This window comes from Miscanthus floridulus, chromosome 8, assembly GCF_019320115.1.
Source record: "Miscanthus floridulus cultivar M001 chromosome 8, ASM1932011v1, whole genome shotgun sequence".
Classification (NCBI taxonomy): domain Eukaryota; kingdom Viridiplantae; phylum Streptophyta; class Magnoliopsida; order Poales; family Poaceae; genus Miscanthus; species Miscanthus floridulus.
The window spans coordinates 210,899,811-210,927,667 of NC_089587.1; the positions used below are offsets into that span (position 1 = coordinate 210,899,811).

Here is a 27,857-nt window from a genome sequence, read left to right on the forward strand (position 1 = left end):
AAAAAAATATTTTTTGCATTCATTATTTGTGTTAATTTACTTCTAGTTCAATTTTCAAGTGTAATTAAACAATGTACGTTACGGAGCTACATTCTGTATACCGTGAAAAATAATATATATAAACACGTGCTTCATATATGTATTTTTTTCCATGATAATATCATAATGATCATTTAGAGAAAAATTGTTTGATAACAACACTGTTCAAATACCTTTTTATTTTTAGATTAGATGATAGAATAAAAACACATCCTTTTTCTGTGAAGATGTCTTAGCATGTATTTTATTAAAAGGATAAAGAATTACACGACACAACTACGATAGAACCCTGTAGCACATATTACAACCATCAAGGTAGTGGCAAGCGACTTGGAACAAACCAGAGCAGCGAGAAAAAAGTGAGGGAGAGAGGGACCCAAAACCCAAAATCCTAACTGATTGAACCTGTGAGAAAAAAGAATGCAATGGTTGCCTACAGAGAATATAAAGCCACGGTGACAAAGTATCCACCCAAAATAAGTCGAAACGAGCACCCAGCAACAACAGTGGCAAAAGCACCCGCCAGAGAGGAGTCTAAAGCAACCTCGATGGCAAAGCATCCGCCAAAGGGAGAAGCCAACGCGACAACAAAGGCAAAGCATTCGCTGAGAACGGTAGCAGCAAAGTATCCGCCACGAAAGCTAAACGTTGTCGACAAAGCTTCCGCCAAGAATGACAACCCAAACAAGCACCACAGGACAGACCATTGTGAAGAAGTATGTGAAGTGCACGCACGCACAATACAAAACTCCCTTGAGGACCAACCACGCAGCAAGGATGAATGAGACAACCACATGGGGGTAACAGGTGCGAACACATGGTTGATATGTGTCCATTTGTATATCGAGTTGTGATGAGTGATTGTGGCAGAACCGCCTGGAATAACACATTTTCGGAGACGCTTGTCTTCCACTAGACACTAAGCATCCCGAAAGTGGACTATACCAGACAGTTCCGTCAAGCACACCCCAAAAGAGAACTCGAAACAATCCACATTTTACATCCAGAATCCAATAATGAGTACGAGCTTACAATACTTAGTCCATTTCATACAACATAGTCTTGAAAATTATTTATTACAATACCATAGTTCAGAGTGCGATAATTAAACAGCGGAAATGCAATAATCATCTAGCGGAAACGATACACGGATCCATCTGTGCCCACTAGAAGAATCCTCTATACAAGAGCTAACTCCTCAAGCAGCATCTGCAACAGGGTAAAATAAACCCTGAGTACACAATGTACTCATAAGACTTACTCGACTAGTGGGATAGTTTCTCGACTCGCAAGAACATGATAGGCAATATGGTCTGCTGTTTTCTTTTGATTGTGAAAAAGAATTACTAAAAGTACGTCCTTAGGGTCAAGTTTTATTAGCAGTCATGATTACTTAATTAGCTAACCATTTTAGGTAAGCATCTGTTCTACTTTCCAGAAATGGTTGAGCAATCAGAACCATTTCACTATCTTTCATCTTCCAGTTTTTACTACGGTGCTAGACCACAGCCAAGTCGTACCGTCTCACGAAAACGGTGATTCGCAAACCCATGTATCCCAGCTGGGTACCCGAAACACACGCCTCATTTGTACCCCAGGCACAAATGAGACCAAGCCACTCCACTCCTGTTGAGGGGTCTAGGTCCCTATCCAAACTTGGACTCTAAGCTCCCACACTTGAGACCCGATCTCAGCATGGTGCTTAGACCTCTACCTTTCCTCGTCTCCAATTAGTCGGTCCGAAAAGAGCCGGAACCCACAACAAGAGCGCAACGAGCCTTTCCACTCCCACAAGCAAGTATGTGCTCAGGATCATAAGTATGTGACCTGACAACCATCCATAGCAACGGACGGTCCTCAATCGACACGGACAGGGAAAACAAGTATAACCAAGCTAAGCCCCGTGACCATAGGACACAACTTGTTACACCCACCAATAACATATGACATATCCCTGTCCGATCTTCATTTTCTCTTCACTATTTTTATTATAAAAGTAATAATAATCAACTATTGTGAGTAACGACAGGTTACTCACACTACCGATAACCTAAGCATAGCAGCTACTCGAACCTGCACTAGTAGGACTCTTAGGATGGATATATATATATATATATATATATATATATATATATATATATATATATATATATATATACACTACTACAGAATGGACTTGTTGTCCCGGGCGGTAACAGCCTTTAGTCCCGGTTACCGCGCCGGGACAACGATCCCGGAACTAAAGGTGGAACCTTCAGTCCCGGGTCATCGAGCCGGGACTAAAGAGGGACCTTTAGTCCCGGTTGGTAACACTAACCGGGACTAAAGGCCCTCCAGCCGAGCAACCTGGCGTACCCTTTAGTCCCGGTTGGTAACACCAACCGGGACTAACGGTTCACCCTTTAGTCCCGGTTGGTAACCCCAACCGGGACTAAAGGTTCCTTTTCTTTTTCATTTTTTTGTTTAATTTGTTTTCAGTTCAGTTACACGTATTTGTTTAATATATAATATGTTTTTATGTACGTATTCTACGCTGCTAATATAAATACACGCATGCGTATAATTACATCTAATTCTCATCTTGAGCATTATTATATTCGAATAAAGTATGAAACTATATATATTATAGATATATATATATATATGTATATATACAACACTTTCATAATCTTGTTCTCGAAAATAACGATATCAATAAACATTTAATTTACATCATTTATTCCTTAGGATCAAAGTAGAACTCGCCGTTGGGATTTAGCACTTTTTTAGAAGATATCCTGCTATTGACTCTTGAACTGCTTTCCGATGGTCTTTTTGCATGACCCTTCGTTTCAACCATTCAGTCTTGCATTTGAAATAAAAGGAAAAGTATTAATACACATATATGTATATATATTCATTTAAAAATAAATAAAAATTGATATATACGTACTCTGAGGACATCTTCAGGAGTTCTTCTTATGTGCGCAGTGATAAATTCACAAACGTAGTATCCACACAAGTTATTACCTGGTTCCTGCCGCAAACACCACTGTACGAGAAGAAGATTATTCTCATCATCTCACACGTAAATTGAAGTACGATATAGTAATTAAACACGTGGAGAAGTGTATATAGTACAACTTACTGGTATTTCAACTATATTAAGTGGTGCCTTGCAATCCTTGCGATGTTGCCGAATAAACTCTTTCCAAACCCTATGCGACCAATAATGTACGATCGTTAATAAATTATGGCAAAGTCTATTCAATAATAGTTGTGCGCGAGAGATCGAAATTACCCCTGGATAATGTCTATCATATCTTGGTATAGTGCCCATTCTTTTCTCAACGAGTCAAAGATTAGTAACCGACTTGAGTTTAACTCAATGACAATGAGTATCCAATGAAAACTGCATTGGTTTATACACACACGTACATGCATATAAGTTGTATTGATATTACATAAAATATGTAGACTATATTATTATTAACACTTACTCAAAGTTGTATGGGAAAAGTATTGTTGTCTTGTCGTGCTGCTTCACGAAGAACATCATGATATTCTCCTGTGCTTCAGATACCCATCGCTCCTTGATAATAATACCGGTTTTGAATACGATATAAGGATCAATGAAGCCAACACTGGTGTCTTGTATTCTTTGGAGCTCTGACATCTGGAATCTGTATATAAATATAAGTTACATGTGAGGATAATTATATACACGTACGTATGGAAGTGAGTTTATTAAATAAAAGTAAGAATCACTTACAAACAAAAGGAGCTAATGATTGATTTGTCCAGAGCGTCCATGTGGTATAGTTGATGCAATTCTTCGAAACTAATATGTAAGATGTCATCGCCACGGAAGTAATGATGGTCTCTAAATCTGACAAAGATCCACTGCTCACCCCTGCCACACATCTGCATGTACCACTTGTTGAGCAAGTACATTTGCGTACCCAATTCATTCAGAGCCGTAGGGTTGTACAGACTTTTACCATATTTATAAGTCTTCCAGGTATCAACTTCCAGGTTCTGGATTGGAGCTTTGCCCGTCAATTGATCCAAGGTTAAACCAGTATCTTGAAAAAAAGCATTAAGGGCTTGAACCGACACTTTTTCAGAGTTGTCTGGTCGATAGACTTCTATGTTGGAACCATATTGATTAGCAACAACAAGATTTTGCATTGGTTGCTTCTGTTGTCCTAGCTGTGGGACATCCTTCCCTGATGCTCTTTTCCTTTTCTTATCTGCATCATGTGACTTCACGAGGGAGCGGTCATAGTCTGACAGTGGCGAAGGCTTACGAAGTTCAATCATCTTTTTCTTGTGAGCATCGACCTTCTGCCTCAGCACCTCTCGTGGTAGGTAAAAGTACGGCTAATGCCAACCGGGACTAAAGGGTCCTTTAGTCCCGGGGGCAAAAAATGCCGAGGCTAATGCTAAATTGGGACATCGTTCTAAAGTCTGTTCTCTAGTAGTGTGAGTACTCCATTTGCTAAATTAATCTTTGAGCACCAATGAACTACATTATATGTTGTTATACGGATTATTTTTTCTTATGTATGTTGTGCTTTTATTCTTTATTGTTATTAGGTGTGTGGTTTATGCATTGCCACTTTGATTGTCACACGGTGTGGGGCATGGACACCGTGTTCATTGTGAAAAATGGCAAAACCCTAGACGCTCAAATGATGCCACGTCCTCCTAACATACCCAAGTGCTAAGGATGGATACAGGGGCATGAGCCATAACGGCGGTTTACATGCAAGACAATCGAGCAAAATTAACTAATCTTAGTTGATTTTGGTTGATTTAATTATTTGCGGTACATATTTTAAGTAGAGTGGTTCTTCGACTAAAATGGTCAGTCGAGGACTCGAGATGTAATTAGTATGGTTTATGTTCTTTTCTTTCTCATTTGGTTGGAAGAAAAAAAATATTTTTTGCATTCATTATTTGTGTTAATTTACTCCTAGTTCAATTTTCAAGTGTAATTAAACAATGTACGTTACGGAGCTACATTCTGTATACCGTGAAAAATAATATATATAAACACGTGCTTCATATATGTATTTTTTTCCATGATAATATCATAATGATCATTTAGAGAAAAATTGTTTGATAACAACACTGTTCAAATACCTTTTTATTTTTAGATTAGATGATAGAATAAAAACACATCCTTTTTCTGTGAAGATGTCTTAGCATGTATTTTATTAAAAGGATAAAGAATTACACGACACAACTACGATAGAACCCTGTAGCGCATATTACAACCATCAAGGTAGTGGCAAGCGACTTGGAACAAACCAGAGCACCGAGAAAAAAGTGAGGGAGAGAGGGACCCAAAACCCAAAATCCTAACTGATTGAACCTGTGAGAAAAAAGAATGCAATGGTTGCCTACAGAGAATATAAAGCCACGGTGACAAAGTATCCACCCAAAATAAGTCGAAACGAGCATCCAGCAACAACAGTGGCAAAAGCACCCGCCAGAGAGGAGTCTAAAGCAACCTCGATGGCAAAGCATCCGCCAAAGGGAGAAGCCAACGTGACAACAAAGGCAAAGCATTCGCTGAGAACGGTAGCAGCAAAGTATCCGCCACGAAAGCTAAACGTTGTCGACAAAGCTTCCGCCAAGAATGACAACCCAAACAAGCACCACAGGACAGACCATTGTGAAGAAGGATGTGAAGTGCACGCACGCACAATACAAAACTCCCTTGAGGACCAACCACGTAGCAAGGATGAAGGAGACAACCACATGGGGGTAACAGGTGCGAACACATGGTTGATATGTGTCCATTTGTATATCGAGTTGTGATGAGTGATTGTGGCAGAACCGCCTGGAATAACACACTTTCGGAGACGCTTGTCTTCCACTAGACACTAAGCATCCCGAAAGCGGACTATACCAGACAGTTCCGTCGAGCACACCCCAAAAGAGAACTCAAAACAATCCACATTTTACATCCAGAATCCAATAATGAGTACGAGCTTACAATACTTAGTCCATTTCATACAACATAGTCTTGAAAATTATTTATTACAATACCATAGTTCAGAGTGCGATAATTAAACAGCGGAAATGCAATAATCATCTAGCAGAAACGATACACGGATCCATCTGTGCCCACCAGAAGAATCCTCCATACAAGAGCTAACTCCTCAAGCAGCATCTGCAACAGGGTAAAATAAACCCTGAGTACGCAATGTACTCATAAGACTTACTCGACTAGTGGGATAGTTTCTCGACTCGCAAGGAACATGATAGGCAATATGGTCTGCTGTTTTCTTTTGATTGTGAAAAAGAATTACTAAAAGTACGTCCTTAGAGTCAAGTTTTATTAGCAGTCATGATTACTTAATTAGCTAACCATTCTAGGTAAGCATCTGTTCTACTTTCCAGAAAGGGTTGAGCAATCAGAACCATTTCACTATCTTTCATCTTCCAGTTTTTACTACGGTGCTAGACCACAGCCAAGTCGTACCGTCTCACGAAAACGGTGATTCGCAAACCCATGTATCCCAGCTGGGTACCCGAAACACACGCCTCATTTGTACCCTAGGCACAAATGAGACCAAGCCACTCCACTCCTGTTGAGGGGTCTAGGTCCCTATCCAAACTTGGACTCTAAGCTCCCACACTTGAGACCCGATCTCAGCATGGTGCTTAGACCTCTACCTTTCCTCGTCTCCAATTAGTCGGTCCGAAAAGAGCCGGAACCCACAACAAGAGCGCAACGAGCCTTTCCACTCCCACAAGCAAGTATGTGCTCAGGATCATAAGTATGTGACCTGACAACCATCTACAGCAATGGACGGTCCTCAATCGACACGGACAAGGAAAACAGTGTAACCAAACTAAGCCCCGTGACCATAGGACACAACTTGTTACACCCACCAATAACATATGACATATCCCTGTCCGATCTTCATTTTCTCTTCACCATTTTTATTATAAAAGTAATAATAATCAACTATTGTGAGTAACGACAGGTTACTCACACTACCGATAACCTAAGCATAGCAGCTACTCGAACCTGCACTAGTAGGACTCTTAGGATGGATATATATATATGCATGTGGTTTCCATAGAATTCATGTAGCGTAAATGCACATCATATATATTTACGGTGATTATCAAAAATAAGGATTATGCACCGGGGCTTGCCTTGGGCAGGCGCGGCGTCAGCTGAGTCAGTCAGTGGCGGCTTCGGGACCTCCTCCTGCATGAGAATCTCCTCCTCGTACTCCTCGACGATCTCCTCGAACTTGGGCTCGCCGGTGGTCACGATCTCCACCAACTTGTTCTCTATATGCATGTGATGATGATGATGCAACAATTCAGTATTTAGGCAACAACTCTTAAAATAAGAATACACATGTTAAGCTACTAAGCTAGCTCTAATGACTAAGATACTAAGCTAACTATCATCTTTATCAAGCAAGATATTGAGTTCAACTAACAAGCACCTAGTTTCACAATTCAATGATATGCCTTTATACTATTAAAGATTTAATGTATATTTAACCATAAAATATTTAACTACCCTAATGTTTAGTCCAGTCTAAGGCTACAGAAATTATAGTGAGCCCAAAATATTACAACGAATCTACTGTAAAAATTTCAGGATTAAAGCTATCACCAATTTACCACAAAAATTCCTACAATAATTACCTTAATAATATTAAGCACTTTCAAATGATTTAATAAACTTTAGTATCAACATATATATATATGAATTAACTACACTATCAGGTAGACAATGATTTTAGGAACCTAACAAAATTAGTTTCATAATTTTTGGACACCTATACAAATTTATATTAATTATACAAATCTAGCTCAGAAATTAAAATAGAAAGCTATTACCTATTTCTAAGAAAAAAAAAATGAAACCGACCTCGCGGCCCACAAACGCGCGGACCGCGCGCGTTGGCCGGCCCATCAACGTGACCCAAGAGGGAAACCCATGCGAGCGCGGCTCTTTTGCAAAAGAGACCCTGATTTTTTCTAAAATTACTGTCGCCATCCGTTTACTAATTCTTTCTCTCCCTGACCTCTTCACTTAACCCCCTGGCCTTCCTCTAATTTCCCCCCCCACACCCTCAGCTATCCCGTGCACGGCGGCGCAGCGAGCATTGGCATTGGGTGGCTACGCCGGCCACCATAGGCTCACACTAAGGATGGCAATGGGTCGGGTTCGGATCGGGTGGAGTCTCCGTGCACCCAAAACCGAAACCCGAAATCGAAACCCGAATCCGCCTCGAAAACCGATTCAGGTGGAAATCCATCACCAAAACCAAACCCGCGGATACCTGAAACCCGAACGGATACCCGAAACCCACGGATATATATACACATATTCACATGTATAAACAAGAGGCAACAAATAATAAATATTTTCATAAGTCAACTTTAAATAAATTCAATAATCTAAGTAAACAAATTATTATTAGTATATTATAAAACATGAGTTTTAATTTCAAATGATTTATTTCGGATATCCATTTGATATCCACGGGTGGAAAACCAAACCCGAAACCGAACCCGATTGGTTTCGGGGCCCCGAACCCGAAAACCGTGGGTGGAAAACCATCCCCAAACCCAAACCCGCAGAACCCGAAACCCGCGGATATCCGCTCCAAACCCGATCCGTTGCCATCCTTAGCTCACACAGGCCCATCGGTCGAGACGACCTCCAACTATGGCCTAAATGCCTACGCTACGCGGCAACGCGGGGCGACGGGACTCGCTGGAGCAAGCTGCGGCGACTCGCGACCATTCGCGATAGTGGCACGACTATTCAAGCGAACCAGGGCACCTAAGGACCTAACCGGCTAGTGAGCGAGCACTAGGACTTACCGCGGGCTCGACTGATGTGGTGGTTGTAGTAGAGGAGGCTGGGGATGGGCTGGCCACATGCGCGCGGTGAGCTTGGCTACAAGCCACGGCGGACACGGCCACGTCAGCGGTGCCGGGGAGGCGGTAGCGGTTCCACTAGCACTCGCAAGGTGGAGAAGGAGTCAAGGCGAGGCTAGTGGTGCAGACGAATTAGCTACGGGGGTTCGATGGGGAACTACCATCGGCTTTTGACGCACATGGCCTTATCGGCCTGGCGGCGAGAAAACACCAAAATTGAAGCTTGGCTGGGCTTGGTCTAAGGCGGGGTGGGGTCGGGTGGCTAGGCGACTTGATGGCGAAGCCAGCGACGCGATGAATTGGCTCGACATGATCTCTCCCTAACGGATTTAATGGCGCTGCCCAGCCGGCCATGGAAGCAGAGAGAGAGAGGTGGGGCTCAGCTCGACCTCATCTTGGCGGGACGTGGCCGACATGATCGGGAAGACACGCGCACAGACACTGCGGACCAAACACGTGCGTCCACGACCGGGCACGGCCCGTGTGGCCGTAGTGCATAAATGGCAAGACGACGGCGAGCCTAGCCATGTGCGCGTAGCAATGGCAGGCATCAGACCAGGCCAGCAGCGGCACGGAGGTGCAGGGGGTGTGGACGCGATGGTGAGGCGACAGCATCGGCAGTACCTGTGCCACGGCGTAGGGCAGAGGCAGCAGTGCGGCAGGAGCGGCGGGGCAGCCAGCAGCACCGCACGGCTAGGCGAGCAGTGGCAGTCTAGCCGCAGCCAAGCCACGGCCGGCCGAGGGCGACCCTGGCCCAGCAATGCGGCCCCACGCACGTGGCCCAGCCGGGATGACCACGGCGAGCGCAGGCGCATGGTGACCGCGCACACAGACCGAGCAGGTGATGTGCATGAATTTTAAAGCGTCAATAACAACCGGACTATGTAAGTTGAGATGAAACCACCTTCACTATACTAAAGCGGGACCATCAATAACGATCGGACTACCAACATGAGCTAAAACATGACACCACTACCTAGCTAAATTGCACGTAATTAATCGTCACCCTGTTTTCAAACTTAAAAATCTTCTAAGTCTTGAGCTGGATTCAGTTTCAGGTTTTATTTTTAGGCCATTAGAAATACTAGCTAACAATGCTCTTTTTCTACTAGCAAGAGTCGCATTGTTATCTACAAAGTTTGTACTTCAAACCTTATTTAGGTGTCACACACATGTTCGATAATACTTTTGCTTAATAAAAATTGGTTTTCAACCCTACTTGATATACATGAGCTATTGAATCAACTTTCATTTAACATTTTTATTAGTCATTTTAGGTTACAAGAAATTGATCTACACACTTTTATCACATAAACATGATGCTCATGACATGGTTTAGTGGTTTGTTTAGGGTATAACATCGAGGGTGTTATAGTGATTATCAGGAGATGATCAGGCTTCTGTTGAGTTTAAGACTAACCCTAGCGTGAGTGAGTGGACAACATGTCTCTTAGTTGTGTTGATGTGCAGGTGTGGAGCATAGAGACGGTCGATGACCATGGAGAAGGTTAAGTAGAGATGTGTCGTGCCGATGGACTGAAGCGGTGAAGGATGGACACGAGGCTTGGACCAAGGGACCTAGATTGCCAGAAGACTGGTCGGGGGTGGCTGACACTTGGGTACATCGACAAGCAAGTGTACATGTGGAGAGTAGACAGTGTTGACCAAGTCAAGTGGAGGCGCTGGAAGACTTGGTGATTGGGCGGTCGAGGACGACGGTGACACGTGTCGAGATCGTGGAAGAGGCGTAGCGGATACGCTTCTCCAGGTGATTTGGTGGTTTGGGCCTCAAAACCATCGGCAAACTATTTTTGGATTTGGGCCTCAAAACCTAGTTGGAGTTTTGGTGGGAACGGGAGATGGCACGTGGCGTCATCACGAAGTTTGCATCGAGGCAAAGCAAAGTCGTGAAGAGCTCGTGGCCATTAGATGCACCAATCAAGAGATATGGACCATTTTGTCCTTTGGATTAAGTGGTTCGGCCTAAATATCTAAGGACAAGTTAGGGATTATGTAATAGCTTTGTAATTAAGAGGATGACTGCTCCTAACCAGCCTATCTCTCTAGTTGTCATTTTCTAGACTTCCTAGTCTCTAGTTTCTTAGTTTTTCTGCTATTGAGATATGTAGTGTAGAGAGTCATTACTCTAGTGTTTGGTTCTTCCCCTTCCCTTCTCTTTCTCTTGTAAGTTTTTACTGGCTCTTGTGTTCCTACGAGTTTTGTGATGTTTTCAGGTTTTGGATATGTGCTAGAACCTCTCATGATCACATCTACCAAGTGATCTTTTGCAGATTCATCACTGAGAACGAAAATCCATCAGTTGGGAGGAAATTTGAGAAAAGCCCAGCCTCTTTGATTGATTTTGAAATTGTGGTATTTTGGGTGAGGTCTAGGTGTTGATGCTCTGAGGATATCCTCTCAACACCCTCTGAAACACCCTGCAAAGTTTCAAATTGATCAGAGTTGATTTGAACCCTCTAACGATTTTTTCTTGAAAAATTCAGCAGCAGCTCGACCATACCGGACATGTCCGGTGTGAATACTAGACAAGTTCGGTATTCAAACTTTTTAGTTTGTAGCTAAAATTTGGTGGGTTGCTTCCTTAAGGTGTCAGGAGGCTATGGTTAAATTTTCATAACTTTGGACACTGTCTGATAGGGTTTTCACTTTTTCTCCAAAGTGACTCAGTGTTGTCCCGTTCATACCAGACAAGTCCGGTATACACACCGGACATGTGCGGTATGAACTGAGTTTTCGAGCTTTTTGTTGTTTCATGCTCAGTTAGCTTCCCCTCTTCTCCGATGTGTTCTCTAAGGTTTGTTGAGTGCATCTGGTCACTAGTCGGCCTATGTGATTTTTCATCATTTTGGAGAGTTTGAGTTTGCGAGTGCTTTGGGGTTGAAAGGCCAAAATCAAAAGAAAATTGGATTGGGCTTCCATTCACCCCCTTTGGTCGCTTGCACGTGCTTCAATTGGTATCAAAGCGGGTTAAGGATCAATCTACCTTAACCAATTCCTGATTTGCAAAGGCAACCTGATGCAAGTAGTGTTTTCCTAAACGCTAAACGGTAAACAGTCGGTCATCTACCGTTTAGCCATTATTCGGGCAAAATGTCCCATTAAACGGGCTAAACGGCCAATTAAACGGGGTAAACGGGTGATTAAACGGAAACGGCGCACCACCCTGTAGCTTTACACGGTGTTTAAACGGGCTAAACGACCGTTTAGGCGAACAGTGGATGCAAGGCACTAAGGTTCCCTTCTTTGATGGGACCAAGTACCCCTACTGGAAGGTTCAAATGTCTTGTTACTTGCAGAGCATCAATTCGAAAGTTTGAGGGATTTGGTTGGCTCAGGACTACGTGGTCTTAGCGGCTTGGGTTGATCCGCCCCAAATTGATCGACACAAGGCTAACAGTAAGGCTCAGAATGCTCTTTACGTGAGTCTCTCTTTGCCTGAGTCGATTTGTGAACAAGATGTATGCTAACAAGTCGCAGCTAACATATGACGATCATGAGAGGGCCTTGAAACTGCTACATGCCCTAGATCGGAGGGTTTGAGAGATCAAAGTTGTCGTAATGATTGGGTCCCCAAACTACGAGACTCTCACAATTGATGAGTTGTTCAGCAAGCTCAAGTTCATGGCGATAGACCAGCAATCCATAGCCAAAATTAAGAGCCCAACAAACCCATCCAAGGCTGTAATGTCTGGTCAGGAGGATCACCTGCTAACCTTTCACCGTTTTTTTGTTGCTTTATCTTCTTTGATGTTCATTACAGAGGAGCAGGTTGAGGTGCTTGATGACGACAAGCTTGTGCTGGTGATCAACAGGTTCAAGCAGTTCTACGAGGGCATGGTGGACAAAAGGAATTACTAAAGGTGAAAAAAAAAGGTGGAAATAACCAAGGAGCTTCTTGAGTCAAAAAAATCAAGGAGCTTCTTTAATAATATATATATATAGCTTCTTTAATAATATATATATATATATATCTCCAAAGAAAAAAATATCAGTTGACTATTGGAAAATAGAAACATGCCCATTCTATTACTCTACAAGCTTGTTCAAAACACATATTAGCATTTCCTTTTGTAGTTGGTACAGTCACGGATTTTATGTAAAGCAACATTATAAATTATATACAAATTGCAAGTAACATTTCAGCAATACAAATAATTTGTCTTCTAGAATTATCACGAAAACTATTTCTTTTTAAAACATGATGAAAAGATTGTACTATTTTCTTCGTATCAAAATAAGTGTATATCTCGTCCAGCAGTCTTCTTGTGAAACGAAATACGTACTGCTTATATATTTTGGAAAGGTGAGGAGTAGGTAGCAATTTCTCCGTGTTGAGTTTTTCTGAGTTAGACTGAGGAAAGGTGAGGACTGAGGAGCACGTAGCAATTTCTCCGTGTTGATTTTTTTCTGAGTTTATTTAGACTGAGTTTACCCCTTGTTCGAGTTCCTCAGGAGATGTGAGATCTGGCACCTTACCTGTTCGGTTTTTCTCCCCACGCTAGTCACCTTCAACCACCAGGACCGAAGCCACACCACACCACACCAGCCGTCCTCGCGATCTCTCCGTCTCCCATCCCCCACCGCGTCCATTCTCCCCGCGCCTCCCCGCCGGATTCGGAGGCGACTCGCGGGGCCGGTGCGCAGGCTGCTGGCGGCGGCATCCGCGGTGGCCTGCTACCATGGAGGATCTGGGCATCGAGGCCAAGGAGGCCGCAGTGCGCGAGGTGGCGAAGCTGCTCCCGCTCCCGGAGCTCCTCTCCTCTATCGCCTCCATCAAATCCGACTACCTCGCGCGGCAGCAGGTGACGTGATCCACCCCGAAACCTCAAAATTCTACTCGCGGTGGTGCCGCCAATTGCAGCGGAATCTCATGTAGTAGGCGAATGTGTTGGGTAAACCCGGATTGTCATTCTCAACCTGGTCGCACGGGACCTCTCCATGTAGTTTTTCTCCTCCGTTCTGACTTCTGAGCCCAAATACGCTGCTCTGTTTTGGTTGAAATTTAGTCGTGGCGTGGATCATAGTCTTATTCCCAGCTTATTGTAATTACATTCGCGAAATTACGACTAATGACTAAGTTATTATGTGCCACTGAGCTTCTTATAGTGCCACATCCAGAGGTGGGTGACTGTTCAATTCTGTCTGCAGTCAGTATAGGCAATATGTTCATGTGAAATGGTGATGATTTTTTTTTTTAAATAGCAGGAGCACTGCCATGTCATTTAAGTAGAGGAGAGAAATGCAAGGTTACAAGGTGTTATTACATAGGAAACTTAAAGCACATAAGCGTAAAAAATGTGAACGCACCGAGAGAAAAAACTATCATTACAGAACGGTAGGCGAATCACATGCTTGAAATCGTAGCGACAAATGTGCCACAATATTCTGGGCTAGCTCAATTATTTAGCTGAATCAGAGATCTCTCCGATTATGGTGAAGTCTTGCACAATTTTTTCAAGTAATTTATCTTCTATGCAAAGCTGGAACTGCTAAGTTTAAAAGCATGGACACTTGGTTCAAACCTTGATGAGCTATGAGCTATCTGCAACTTTGATATAGATGGTTGTTTCTGTTCCGCAGTGTCAGATGAAGGTGCTAGCAAGCTGTTACAGTGTTATGTTAATATAGTTTGATACTCACACTTTCAGTTATTGAACTGGAACTCACATTTCTTCCATACAAGTTATATCTAAAGTTTGATTAACAAATAAGGCTAGTGGAGAGATAAACCTGAACAAAATTTTGAGATGACACTGGTTGGGGCCTTTCGCTCCTTTTGTTTGCTTGCCTTTTTTGTCAGTCTACCTGCTTTTGTATTTCACTTTAGGACAATGTTTGAACTGTAAAACAGACAAAATTCAACCTGCTATTTGAAATATTTTGAATTTCCACACAAACTGAAAATCAAATGCACATTGATCATTGAGGTATCTCCTGTCTTCTATTGACAAACAACAAACAAGAATGCCTTTTATTAGTCCTAAGCTGGTTGGGGTGGGATTTTGTTTATTCAGTCACCCCGTTCTTATGCTTGTTTTATTTCTCTGTATTTTGTTATCTTGATTATAAGCTAGCTACATGTTTTTTCTGTTTCATTGCTGTTATTGTGCAAATTCATTTTGGGGTTAGCTCAGGCTCTTGTTGAAAAGATTTAGAGTGTTTGAATGTAGATATTGGAGGTGCTGGAATTGAATCATTTACAGTACCAATCAGCCTTGTTTTGGAAATGGCTTACAATACCAAATCTAATCGTTTGGATGTACATAGAATCGATCCATCTTCTTCTCTGCCTCTTCACTGTGCACATGACCCAGTTCCTCACATGACCGGAAGCTGGGGAAGGAGCGGTGAGAGAGGCGCCAGGGCTCGAGGATGCGGAGAGGGTCCTGGTGGCGGTAGTGGCCGGGCATCGGGTCTGGAGCGGTGTAGAGAGGGTGGACCAGCAAGGGAGGCGTCGGGGTCGGGGGCGCATGCGCGGAGAGGGTGGGGGCAGCAAGGGACTAAGGGAGGCGTTGGGGTCAGTGCTCGGGGCTTGGGGCGCACATGCGGAGAAGGTCGGGGCGGCCAGGAAGGCGTCAGGGTTGGGGCTCAGGGCGCACGCGTGGAGAGGGTTGGGGCAGCTAGGAAGACGTCGGGGTTGGGGCTTGGGGGCGCATGCGGAAGAGGGTCAGGGCGGTGGATCAGAACGCCCAATTTCACCCAATACGGAGCCACACCCAATCTCTGGCGGCGGGATTCTCCGTATTGGGAGAGGCCACTTCTAGTTGGTAGTCCAATGCCAAGGAATTGGGGTTGTAATTCCAAATCCCAATTCCACGGCATCCAAACAACAGAATTAGGGAAACCTGATTCCAATTCCAAATTCCAAGCTCCAATATCTACATCCAAATGGGGTGTTAGAGAATACTTACAGAAGCTGTTTAAATTAGATTGGTCATCTCGTAAAATGGCTTGAGCCACAAAAGAAAGCACGCTAAAATATAATATGTTATATAGAAAATGATTTGGACATATGCAAGTGCAATATCTTCTTGAGATTTTATCATCACATTCACTGTTTCAACCACTTTGTGTACCTTTTTGTTGTCTAACTATTTTTTTACAATTTTTTCAGACAAATGATGCACAACTCAGTACAATGGTGGCAGAACAGGTATTCCTTAATATCTGCTATGAGCAGGCATACTTATTAACTGAACTATGTTCGGTTATATTACGTTACTATTGCCGCTTCCATCATCTATATCCCTTCATGTGTGTCAGCTGGATGATGAGTTATTTCTGGATATGCTTGAAAACTGACAGGTTGAGCAAGCCCATGCTGGCATCAATGCTCTAGCATTATCTCAGGAAACAATAAACAAACTACGTGAGAATTTCATTGATATAGACAAGTAAGCTATGTATCTTGATTTCTACATTTTTCACATTCTCTTGCTTGACTGATATGCTAGACTAGCATACTTCCAAAGTTTATATGTTTTTTCCTTCATTTCTCGCTCCTATTATCATTAATTCATTAATTGCTTGCAGGTTGTGTCAGGAGTGTCAAACTTTAATTGAGAACCATGACAAGATCAAGCTTCTTAGCAATGCAAGAAACAATTTGAACACAACTCTAAAGGTTTGCTAACCAAATTTGTTGTCACCATTGCATTCCCACTCTCTGGCATCATGCTTTTTGCGTTTTCTTATACTCCCTCCGTTCCAAATTATATGATGTTTTGGCTTTTCTAGATTCATAGCTTTTGCTCACACCTAGATATATGTTATGTCTAGGTACATAGTAAAAGCTACGAATCTAGAAATGCCAAAACGTCTTATAATTTGGGACAGAGGAAGTAGTTATGAAAAGATCGAGCTAACCACGTTACAGGAAACAGGACCATGGAAACCTAATTAAGTATACTTGTTTGTATGCTGGTAGGATATGGGAGGTATGATGTCCATTTCTGTTGAGGCTGCTGCTGCACGTGACTCATTAAGCAATGACAAGGAGTTAATTCACACTTACGAGGTTGATTTTTCTTCTTCTTTGACTTATCAGTCAACACCATTTTCAGATGCGCTAATGGTAATTTTCTATTTATCTGACTCTTCCTTGTCATCTTGCTTGTGTTGAAATTAGAGACTAACAGCTCTTGATGGTAAGAGGCGTTTTGCTCTAGCTGCTGCTTCATCTCATAAGGAAGAAGTTGGAAGATTAAGGTTCTCCTTTTGAACTTCAAAGGCTATCTAATATTAATTTTTCATGAGACACAGCATCCTTATTTAATTTTCCTTTCAACTCCCTTGTTAGTTGTTAGAATAAGATAGGCATTTCCAATAGAGGTTTGCTTCATTCTAAGGTCACTTGTCACCTAAATCAGCATTTAACTAATTACCAGTAGCATGTATTTTTTCTAAATATGAAGTTTCTACTGCTCTGCATATGCAACTGTACTCAACCAACCACTTTCTACTTTTCAAATTTAGTCCATCTGTGAATCATTTAGGCTTTTTTTAATTACTCCAATAGACAGGTAATAGAAGTATTGCTGATGGCATAATAAAAAACAGTTGAAGAAAAGAAAATTTACCCTCATTGATCCTTCTAAGGATGATGCGTTACCTAGCTGAGCTGAACCGTTTATTTTCATAGCTAGCCTCTTTTACGATATCAATGGATGCAAAAAAATTATTGAGTTCTGTATTGCAATGAAGTACACAAGTGTAATTCATTTGATGGATTCTTCACTCCACAGAGAATACTTTGAGGATGTTGATCGAACATGGGAAACATTTGAGAAAACATTATGGGGCCATATCACTAACTTTTTCAAACTTTCAAAAGAGAGGTAACTTTTTTGGCCACATGCATTGTTTATTCTATATGATTATGACATATGACTATAAATCGAGGCACTGTTTTAGATTCCTAGATTCTGGTCACGTTTTTTCTTCTTATATGCACCTGCTGCAAAGTACTAAATATTAAGTCTTGCAACAAACAGGTTTCTTTAGCATTTAAACACCAGATGGAATAATTGCCTTTCAAAATTGAAATATAATGTTTTTACATTTGAGCAGGATAAATTCACATTCTTGTTGGAGACGACATGAACCAAACAACCCCTAGAGACAAATATAGGCTATCTTATATTTAAAGCAACCTGCTGCCTTTTCTGTTGCCTTACCCTCTTCGACATGTAGCTTTTTCTGGAGGATATATCCAAATATGATATGACTCTATTGTTCCAGACATTTTTCCACATTATATTTCATTGACAATAAAGATGCATGCAATAATCATGTTACTGCTTGTTACGTCCTTGTGCCAAACTGCCAATTTTTGGTTAAGTCTTGGCTGTGGTTGGGTTTTATTTTGTAACATAGGCGAGTTCTCTGATCTGGGGTGTGTGTGTGTTTGTAAGGGCTCTTCCCCTTTATTTCCCTTCTTAATGTAATGGTATGCAGCTGTCCTGCTTGTTCAAGAAAAAATGTTACTGCTTGTTATGATCTAAATGGCACATGTCTTTGTTATCTATTCTTTCTATTTGTTTATCCAAAAAATTGGTTTATCAATATTGCAACAGTAAACTCAGAATACATGCTTTAATTATATTTAAAGGTACCTCATGCACTATGTATGCTAGTATTTATACTTCCACCTTTAATTTTGCAGCCCTCAGACATTGGTTCGAGCTTTGAGGTACAGCTCATTCTTCAATTTTTGCTTTAATACAAATTTGTCAATGAATATATTTTTCAAATACAATATATTTTATGTTTATTTTCTATTAGGTATATCATGGCACTCACAAATTTACATTCTTGCATCAATTTTATTTTGGACTACATCAGGGTTGTTGAAATGCAAGAGATCTTAGATCAACAAGTTGCAGAAGAAGCAGCTGAGGCTGAGGGTGCTGGTGCTATGGCGACAATAACAAACCAACGTAGAACTGCAAAGTACACTTCTCCTTTTCTTCGCCAGATAAATTTCTGTTCTTCCAGTATGATACCTTTCATGCTTTAGAGGAGTGCAGTCATAAGTCCTTCAGGATATAGCATTTTCTATTAACCTTCACTTTTATGCTATTATGATATGTGTAACACAGAAATATGTCTTGCATTTTGTGTGTTTTTTTTTATAAGTCTTGCATTTTGTGTTTATTTATACCAGCATTTGCACATCTGTGCACCTTAAGTTGTGCCTGAGTTCAGTAAATGAATTCACAAGCAATAAAGATGGCAGGAAACCTTTCATCCGTTTCTGCATATTCATATTATTCTGATGGTCATGTCAGTCATAGAATGCCATCTTTCACGTTTTGTAACTGCAAGACTTGATGACTTGTTTCTACTATTGATTGTATTGCTTTCCTAGTGTCACACAACTTGATCCTTTACAACTCCATTTTTGTCCTTAAGGTATCTATATCAGTCATAGCATATGTGAGAAAGCAATGAATAATAATATAAGTTACCAGGTTCTCTATAATCGGCTTACTAATGATTTTTCGCTGCCCTTCCCAATGCTAGCAGAAAAGGTGCAGGGGCAACCCCAAGAAAGGGCACTCAAGAAAAATCGAAGGTTCAGGGAAAGGGCTACAAGGACAAATGCTATGAGTCTATCAGGATGGCTGTTGAGGCCCGCTTCAATAAGTTGCTTACTGAGGTAGTACTTGAGTCAATCCTGGATTTTAGGATCTAGTATTGCAATTCATGCACAACAGTAGCTAATGTTTTCATCATGCAGCTTGTTTTTGTGGAGGACTTGATGGAAGCTTTGGAGGAAGCCAAAGCAGTAAGAACTCTATTTCTTAGCTTTGGTTTATTGATTGATTGAATGCACTTCTGTGAGTTCTAGACTCATGAGTTACATGATTCATGATGGTGAAGCTGTCATGGTCAAAACATGTTTGCTAATTAGTATTTTACTAACCTGGTACACAAAAATTCACAGTTCAGTCCGGACCATACAATATTATCAGCTAATTAAAACCTATTTGTCATGCATGAGGGGAAATGTTGTTTGTCTTCTCTACAAATATTCCTCGTCACAGAAAAGAGTACTGTTTTGAACATAGACATGGTCCCCAAAACAACTTCGATCATTTATTTGTATCAAAATATATGTTGAAAAACAAATTAATTGTGATATTAGGTGCATTCTCAAGACAATTTATGCATACTATTTCCATATGACAAATCTAAATATATATAGACATGCTATGTGGCAAGCGATCTTAGAAGTGGTTGGGTGTAATATCCAAAATGCCACCTTTCTTTTGTGACTAACGCGCGCGTGTGCGCGAGCAGGAGGGGAGATGGGGGGGGGGGGGGGGGGGGGGGGGGGGGGGGGGGGGGGGGATCTCACCATCCTACTGGCTCTGTAATTTGGGGTGTAAAAAGAAGTACCTGATGTTTCTTTATAGAATGTACTTGCCTTGGTTTACCTTATCAATCTTTTTGACTCATAGCTTGCTACTTTGCTTCTATTGCAACACAGATTGGAGATGAGCTTGGCGATATATATGATTATGTTGCACCATGCTTTCCTCCTAGGTATGTTGATAATTAGTATAAAGTATAAACTACATTTATCTAGTTGCTAGATTTGGAATATCTGTTCTGTATACACAGGAAGTTGGCAAAATTTTTTTAGAGTTTTAGGGCATAGCCCCCGTCTTTCAACTAAAGTCAAAAGACGGTTCAACCGTTTACAGCATGGCGAGCGGCATCCCACTCGGGAAATATAAGCCTCCAGTTTAACCCAGCCAAACAGACACTGACACAAACCATACCAGCTACCGAAAGAAAGACAGCACCTTACAAGACAAAAAGCAGGAAGTTGGCAATCAGTTTACTATAATAAAGACAAGTCTGTGCACATCAAAATAATGTAATAGCCACCTCTTGCTATAACTTTTTTTTTTTAAAAAAAAACTATAACAAGACAAAGGCATGTTAAGAGCTCACACAATGGGCCGCAATTTGTGTCTCATAAAATTACCTTTTGTGAACGCTTCCAAATTCATGTTCTTATAATTTCTCGATAAGTCAGTTGATAGAGAACAGAAGTAATGTTATTGCTGAAAACTAGTACGCAGGAGTAAAGGGAAGAAGTCTTTGCTTTTATTACTATAGAATATTGATGACCTGATTGGTTATTTTGACATGCCATCTAAAGCTAATATCCTGAAAGGAAGCAGGGCTATCCTTAGAACTAGTGATTTGCAGAACATTTCCTGATGGTTTCCTTATCTTTGCCAACACGTTAAATTGTCGCATTCCTTATTTCTGCACAGATATGAAATTTTCCAGCTCATGGTAAACCTGTATACTGAGAGATTCATTCAGATGCTTCGACTTCTCAGTGATAGAGCAAACGATATTCAAAATATAAATATCCTGAAGGTACCTTATCTCAAATATCATAATATAATTCTCACCACACCTTTTCAGATTGTGCTCCTTCGATTCATGAGTAATCAGTAAACATTTTTTTTACTTCTGTTCTTAGCAAGCTCATTAATAGACTAATCACTGTAGGTGACTGGTTGGGTTGTGCAATATCAAGAAAATTTGATTGGTCTTGGTGTGGATGAATCACTTGCCCAAGTTTGTTCTGAAAGTGGTGCACTGGATCCCCTCATGAACATGTATGTTGAGCGTATGCAGGCAACAACCAAGGTACTTCTTTCTAGATCTGTTGAATGTAGATGAACTTAAACATGAGAATCATGTATTATTTCTTGTTTTCTTCTGTAGAAATGGTACAGTAACATTTTGGAGGCTGACAAAACACAACCACCAAAGAGCACAGAGGATGGAAAACTATATACACCTGCAGCAGTGGATCTATTCAGAATATTGACCGAGCAAGTTCAGATAGTTAGAGACAACAGCACAGACGTCATGCTATATCGCATTGCTCTTGCGGTTATTCAGGTATTTATATAGTTACCCTATGAGATTATGTAGTCTACCAGGTTTGTTGTGTTGTGCTTCATGCTTTTGTAATCAGTTAATACGTTATTTAGATCTTCTATTTTTGTCATTTGCAGGTCATGCTTGATTTTCAAGCAGCTGAGAGGCAAAGACTTGAGGAGCCGGCTTCTGATGTTGGTCTGGAATCTCTATGTGCATTGGTATGTTCCTTTCTGCTTTTGGACCTCGACGAGATGTGAATTTCCTGTCTTCCTTTATTCCTTATTATTTGATCCTTATGTTGTATGTGGGTGCAGATTAACAATAACCTGCGTTGCTACGAACTTTCATCAGAGCTAAGTAGCAGTACATTGGAGGCACTTCCACAAAGCTATGCTGAACAGGTGCAAATCTGTGACAAAGCTTTTGCTCTTTATTAGATGTCATTCTTTCAACCAAGTTTTAACTTGTCAAGAGATGATTTCATGTTTTTTGAATTACATAGTTCAGTCATTCTTAAGTTTCTTCTTATGAACTTGAAATGTTACACATAGTATCAGGGCCAGGGTTCTATTTCCCACCAGGGTCAGATTTTTACTTGTCTCTGAAGGGGAAAAAAAAGTCTCCTGGCATGGTTCCGGAGAGAGAAACTTGTCTAGGCATACTTTTTTTAAGGGTACAGAGAGCAACCAGACTGTATGCATTAGCTATATCGGTTCTCTTTCTCTGTAGGAACCAAATTTCTTACTTTTGTCTGGCGTGCAGAATAAAGTTTCCTGGCAAATATCAGTAGATGGAAGCTGTCTGGATTTTGATATTCATAAATCAAAATTTGGATGTAAATATGTATTAGTCCTATGGGTGTAATTTTCAACTTTGACCTGACCAACATGGAGGCATTCTTGTGGAGTTGTGGTTGGTCTAAAGAATACATTCTTGTTGTAAAAAAAAAAAGAATACATTCTTAAATATCACCATACTTGTACTCCCCTACCTAGCTAGAAAGCATCAGATGTATGTTTCTTGGATCATAACTTGCAAAATTGAGAATTGTCCTAAATCTAAGCATCGCATGCTTTGCAAATACTGTACTATTTATATGCAAATGTTGTTTGTGCTAGTGAAATTCCACTGGGAACCAATCTCACTTCCAAAACTGGGATGTTTGAAATTTGAATCGGGAGAACAAACTGGCTGGGAGAAATCCGGTCCCTGTCGACTACTGGTCTGGGTGCTTGGCTGTATTCTTGCATTCTCTGTAAAACTGAAAATATTAACCCTATTTATAGCTTGATGTTAATTGTTCTTTACTGTACAATGTTTTTATCTCTTCACTCACCTTATGTTTTTTGAAGTATAAGCAAAATATTCTGTTACAGGTTAATTTTGAGGACACTTGCAAAGGATTTCTCGAGGTTGCCAAGGTTTGTGCTGCATGCATACGATATAGCTATACATCTATTTACCTCATCCATGAAACAGTCATTTCAAGCATTATTATTTGTTCTTTCAACAGGAGGCTGTCCTCCAAACTGTTAGTGTTATTTTTGAAGACCCAGGTGTGCAGGATCTACTCGTGAAGCTTTACCAGAAAGGTACTTCAATAGCAGCATTGTCCGTGTTCTCTTTTTCTTTTGGGTGTTTAGTTTCTGAAGTTAATCGATCCTAGATGGAATGGCCCAGCATGAGATAATCTCATGAAATTTGGTAGGATGGCCTCATTCCTCATGTTTACACTAGATGTGTGTTTATGAGGGATGAGTTGATGGGTCAGGTGAACCCATTCCATTTCACGAAGCAAACAAGAAAAATAGGTTTGAAGCTAGTATAAAATGAACCATCAGCCTCCCACTCAAACCAAACACTTCATATATGACAAGTGCATCCAGGTCAGTTTTTGAATTTTAACGCCTGCAGGTCCTTTCATTCTGTAAGACATTGATAGATTTTCTGTAAATATTGCCTACTATTTTCAACAGCTACTTGTCATATTTGGTGCTAACAGTTGGTTACACTTGTTTGGTAGTAGTTAACATTCAAGGCCTTTTTGGATAAGAAGCATTAGGACCTGGATGCTTAGGGTTTAGCTTAAACTAAACCCTAAAATCATAGAGCGATCCCATTCTTTTGAACACACCCTCAAATTCTTTGAGATGTTAGCCATAGAATCAAAGCAGGGTGGATGAAGTGGCGCCAAGCATCTGGTGTCTTATGTGACAAAAGGGTACCACAGAAGCTAAAAGGCAAGTTTTATAGGACGGTGATTAGACCTGCTATGTAGTATGGTGCAGAATGTTGGCCTACGAAAAGACGACATGTTCAACAGATAAGTGTCGCGGAAATGCGTATGTTGCGTTGGATTTGCGGTCATACAAGAAGGGATCGAGTTCGGAACGATGATATACGTGATAGATTAGGGGTAGCACCAATTGAAGAAAAGCTTGTCCAACACCGGTTGAGATGGTTTGGACATGTCCAACGGAGACCTCCAGAGGCACCGGTGCGTAGTGGAATCCTAAGCCAGGATAGTAACGTGAAGAGAGGCAGAGGAAAGACCGAAGTTGACTTGGGTAGAGGCAATAAAATGAGACTTGAAAGGATGGAATATACCCAAAGACTTAGCCTTAGATAGGAGTGCTTGGAAAACAGCTATTCACGTGCCTGAACCTTGATTGCTTCTGCTGGGTTTCAACTCTAGCCTACCCCAACTTGTTTGGGACTTAAAGGCTTTGTTGTTGTTGTTGTTGTTGGCTGTATAACTATGTGCTGAATCCCAAGTGGGCATATCTGACATGTGATTCTGTAGTGAGTCCAGCATGATTCTGTTAATACCCTCCCAGTAAGCAAGCTAAGTTGATGTACTGCTTGGCACAAAGGTGCCAACAGTCATGAACTGTTCTAGTGTGCTTTGCCTAATTTTTGTGACATACTTCATGTAGTGTCTTCTCTTGTCTATGGAATGTCTGGTTGCAATTTGTTTTCTCACACGATTCTTTCTGCCCAGACTGGCTGGAGGGAATGGTCACAGAATATCTTGTTGCGACATTTGCTGATTACTTTGGTGATGTTAAAATGTAAGCTTTATTTTCCTATTAAAACTGACATGTGGTATGGAACTATGTAGGAATGTACATTCCCTGGAAAATCCTGTTGCCTATACATATTTTGTTCATTATGAAATGATTTGTGGCATAGTTTTGAGAAAACTGCACCACACCATATTCTATGCCATCAAGCCACGCCTGAAGTTTACTGAAAGATCCCAAAATATCAAACATAAACAATGTGTTTGCCAAATATGGAAACTCATGTGCATGTTAATAAATTTAAAATACTTGAATGGATTTGTGAATGTTAAAAGTTGCAGGTAGATCCAGTGCAATTAATTTTGTCTGCACTATTTAATGTTTTCAACATATCAGTCGTGTTTCTCATAAACTACGGAGTGTTGTTTGAATGTACACTTCAAATTTCTGCTCCGGTCAATTTAGTTTCTTGAAGTTAAATGTTAACAGTCTAGAGTTTTGCTTATAATAGTTGTCTTTATGTGCTTTAGTTTAATACCTTTGTGTGTGTGTGTGTGTGTGTGTGTGTGTGTGTGTTTGTAGGTATATTGAAGAAAGATCATTTCGAAGATTTGTGGAGGCTTGCATAGAGGAAACAATTGTGGTCTATGTTGATCATCTCCTTTCTCAGGTTTGCAGAACTACCCTTAGTGTTCAAGTTAGTTAAACCGTATCATACTGTACCCTAAATCTCCATATCTGATGTAGTGTTCAAGTTAATTAAATTGTGTCATACTGTACCCTAAATGTCCATATCTGGAGGGACTTTAAGGATCATATAATATATATTAACACTCTAAAAGGAAGACTTGCAGTGTTTCCTAGAAATGATTCTGTACAGAATAGTCACTGCTGTACACTGGGTTCATACCAATTTGACAACATTCACCTCCAAAAAAGGAATTCACATGACATGTAATATTATGTCTGAGAAGAACTTTCAAAAGCTAATCTCACAACTGCTGTCTGACATGTCCTTTCAATAATTACTATGTGTTTCCTTTGCGTCTGTAGAAAAACTACATAAAAGAAGACACAATAGAGAGGATGAGGTTAGATGAAGAGGTGCTTATGGATTTCTTCAGGGAACACATCAACGTGACAGTAAGTATAATTTCTGCTAGGTGTATAATTTCTGCCAGGATTTTGTTCAGTTACTACTACAGATTTTTCTTCATTCAAAGCTGAAAACTAGCCAGAGTCTCATGTGACAGTTCGAATGCTGAAAATCGTCTGCAGTTTTGTGCATGCATTTTATTAAAATGTGGATACTGTGGGGATTTTTTGTCATTGAACACCCATTGTCCTAGAAAGGCATATGATGTTTCTGTATTACTAACTTGGAACTGAAAAGTTGTCTTTACACTGATCCAGAAAGTTGAAAGCAGAGTGCGGATTCTGGCAGATATGAGGGAGCTAGCTTCAGCTGAGAGTTTGGATAGCTTTACTCTCATTTACACAAATATACTGGAACATCAACCTGATTGCCCGGTAATTTGTCTGCCTAACAAATATATTCAGCTTTGCTAATGCTTGATTATTTAAAAATATGAAACAGCGCATTAATTTCTCATTATGCCCTACAACTTGACATCTGCGCTTTTTAGCCTGAGGTTGTCGAGAAGCTTGTGGCAATGCGGGAAGGCATTCCAAGAAAGGAAGCTAAGGAGGTAACGTCACAACACCTCTCACATCGTATGCGTCATTGGTGCTGCTCTGTTTTCATGATCCTATGAACGGTCAACTGTGGCCAACGGAAGGCCACTTTGTGCTTATTGACAGATTAGGGTTTTTTCGTATGCTTACTAGTAATTTGGTCGTAGATTCTTACTCCCTAGTCGTTTCTTAGGTCGTACAAGAATGCAAAGAGATATACGAGAACTCGCTTGTGGATGGCAACCCTCAGAAGTCCGGTTTTGTGTTTGGCAAATTGAAGTGCTTGACAGCAAAGAAAGGCATATGGAGGAAGCTTGGGCAGTAAGTGAGGACTTGCAGCAGAGTGGACAAACTTACCACCAAGACAAAGACTACATTTCATTTCTAAATGATCATTCTTTTGTTCTTTTGTCGATGCTACTGTTGGGTTTCACGTTTATACTATCAGTGTGTACGCAGCTTCAGGAGCAAAAATGTATATTCCACTTTGCTTAGCTACAGAGAACTTTGGTGTAAAAACATGTAATTTATTCAATAAAATGATTGTTATTTGCAAGAAGTTTGCGCTAAGTCATCGTACGCGCTTGACAGCTGCGGATTCAGGCGCACCGCGCACGTCATGTATGCTACTCTGTAATCTCCGTGAAATCAGAACGAGGCGGCTATAGCATATAGACGGCGTGCAGAGAAGCCTCATTCGCTCGTGGGTCCGTCGAGCCATTCGAAACATGTGTTCGAGGCGACGAGGTACAGGCCGAACCCGCCCAAGCAGAAGGCGACTTCCCAACCGTCCTCAGTGAAGCATCGCGAATGAATTTGTTTCTTTTTCCGGCACTGCTCGTTGGAGCAGCGCCACGACGGATAAAGTCGACGATGTTTAGACGAGGGGAATCGCTGGCGTCCAGCCATCCGACGAGATATGATTTGGTCACGGTAACCTGGGCGCACTTTCATCGAACGACACAGCAGAAACGCCATCACGCGACCTGGGCTTCGGTCGCCAGCCCTCGCCTACCGCTGCGTTGTATCGCTGCTACATGGGCACATCTGTCCCCATCCGTCTCGTCCCACCTCGCACACGTACCCCACCCCGGTCCGCCACTCCTTACCCTTGACCCCCTCCTCTCTCTCTCCGCGCGGGTGGGACCCGGGAGCCGTGATGAGGACGAGCACGCCCTGTCGGCCCATTCACGGGCCCCTGGCTCGCCGCGCCCCTTCTCCCGGCGTCCGGGGCATGTCCCCATGACTCTA

The 27,857-nt window shown here is 41.4% G+C and overlaps 1 protein-coding gene and 1 pseudogene across 1 annotated transcript; both read left to right on the forward strand.

Annotated features, from left to right (window-relative positions):
• Nucleotides 1-4,748, forward strand: part of LOC136474811 (putative laccase-9) — a 136,743-nt pseudogene extending 131,995 nt beyond the window's left edge.
• Nucleotides 4,749-13,414: 8,666 nt separating this feature from the next.
• LOC136478082 (exocyst complex component SEC6-like) lies at nt 13,415-27,165 on the forward strand. Its single transcript, XM_066476414.1, has 25 exons — nt 13,415-13,772; nt 16,085-16,123; nt 16,276-16,364; nt 16,504-16,594; nt 16,898-16,987; nt 17,099-17,178; nt 17,715-17,807; nt 18,635-18,661; nt 18,814-18,921; nt 19,498-19,630; nt 19,712-19,759; nt 20,465-20,520; nt 21,264-21,372; nt 21,508-21,648; nt 21,727-21,906; nt 22,023-22,106; nt 22,203-22,289; nt 23,265-23,309; nt 23,402-23,480; nt 24,890-24,959; nt 25,494-25,581; nt 25,965-26,054; nt 26,325-26,441; nt 26,558-26,620; nt 26,800-27,165. The coding sequence occupies exons 1-25, from the start codon at nt 13,650-13,652 to the stop codon at nt 26,929-26,931; spliced, it is 2,262 nt and encodes a 753-aa protein (XP_066332511.1). The 5' UTR covers nt 13,415-13,649; the 3' UTR covers nt 26,932-27,165.
• Nucleotides 27,166-27,857: the final 692 nt, after the last annotated feature.

What these genes read in the sequence shown, in the direction of transcription:
- LOC136478082 (XM_066476414.1), top strand. Translation starts at nt 13,650, where the DNA reads ATGGAGGATCTGGGCATCGAGGCCAAGGAGGCCGCAGTGCGCGAGGTG. An exon ending in GCACCATGCTTTCCTCCTAG is followed by an intron (nt 20,521 to 21,263) that starts GTATGTTGATAA and finishes ATTTCTGCACAG; the next exon opens with ATATGAAATTTTCCAGCTCA. An exon ending in TACTTTGGTGATGTTAAAAT is followed by an intron (nt 24,960 to 25,493) that starts GTAAGCTTTATT and finishes GTGTGTTTGTAG; the next exon opens with GTATATTGAAGAAAGATCAT.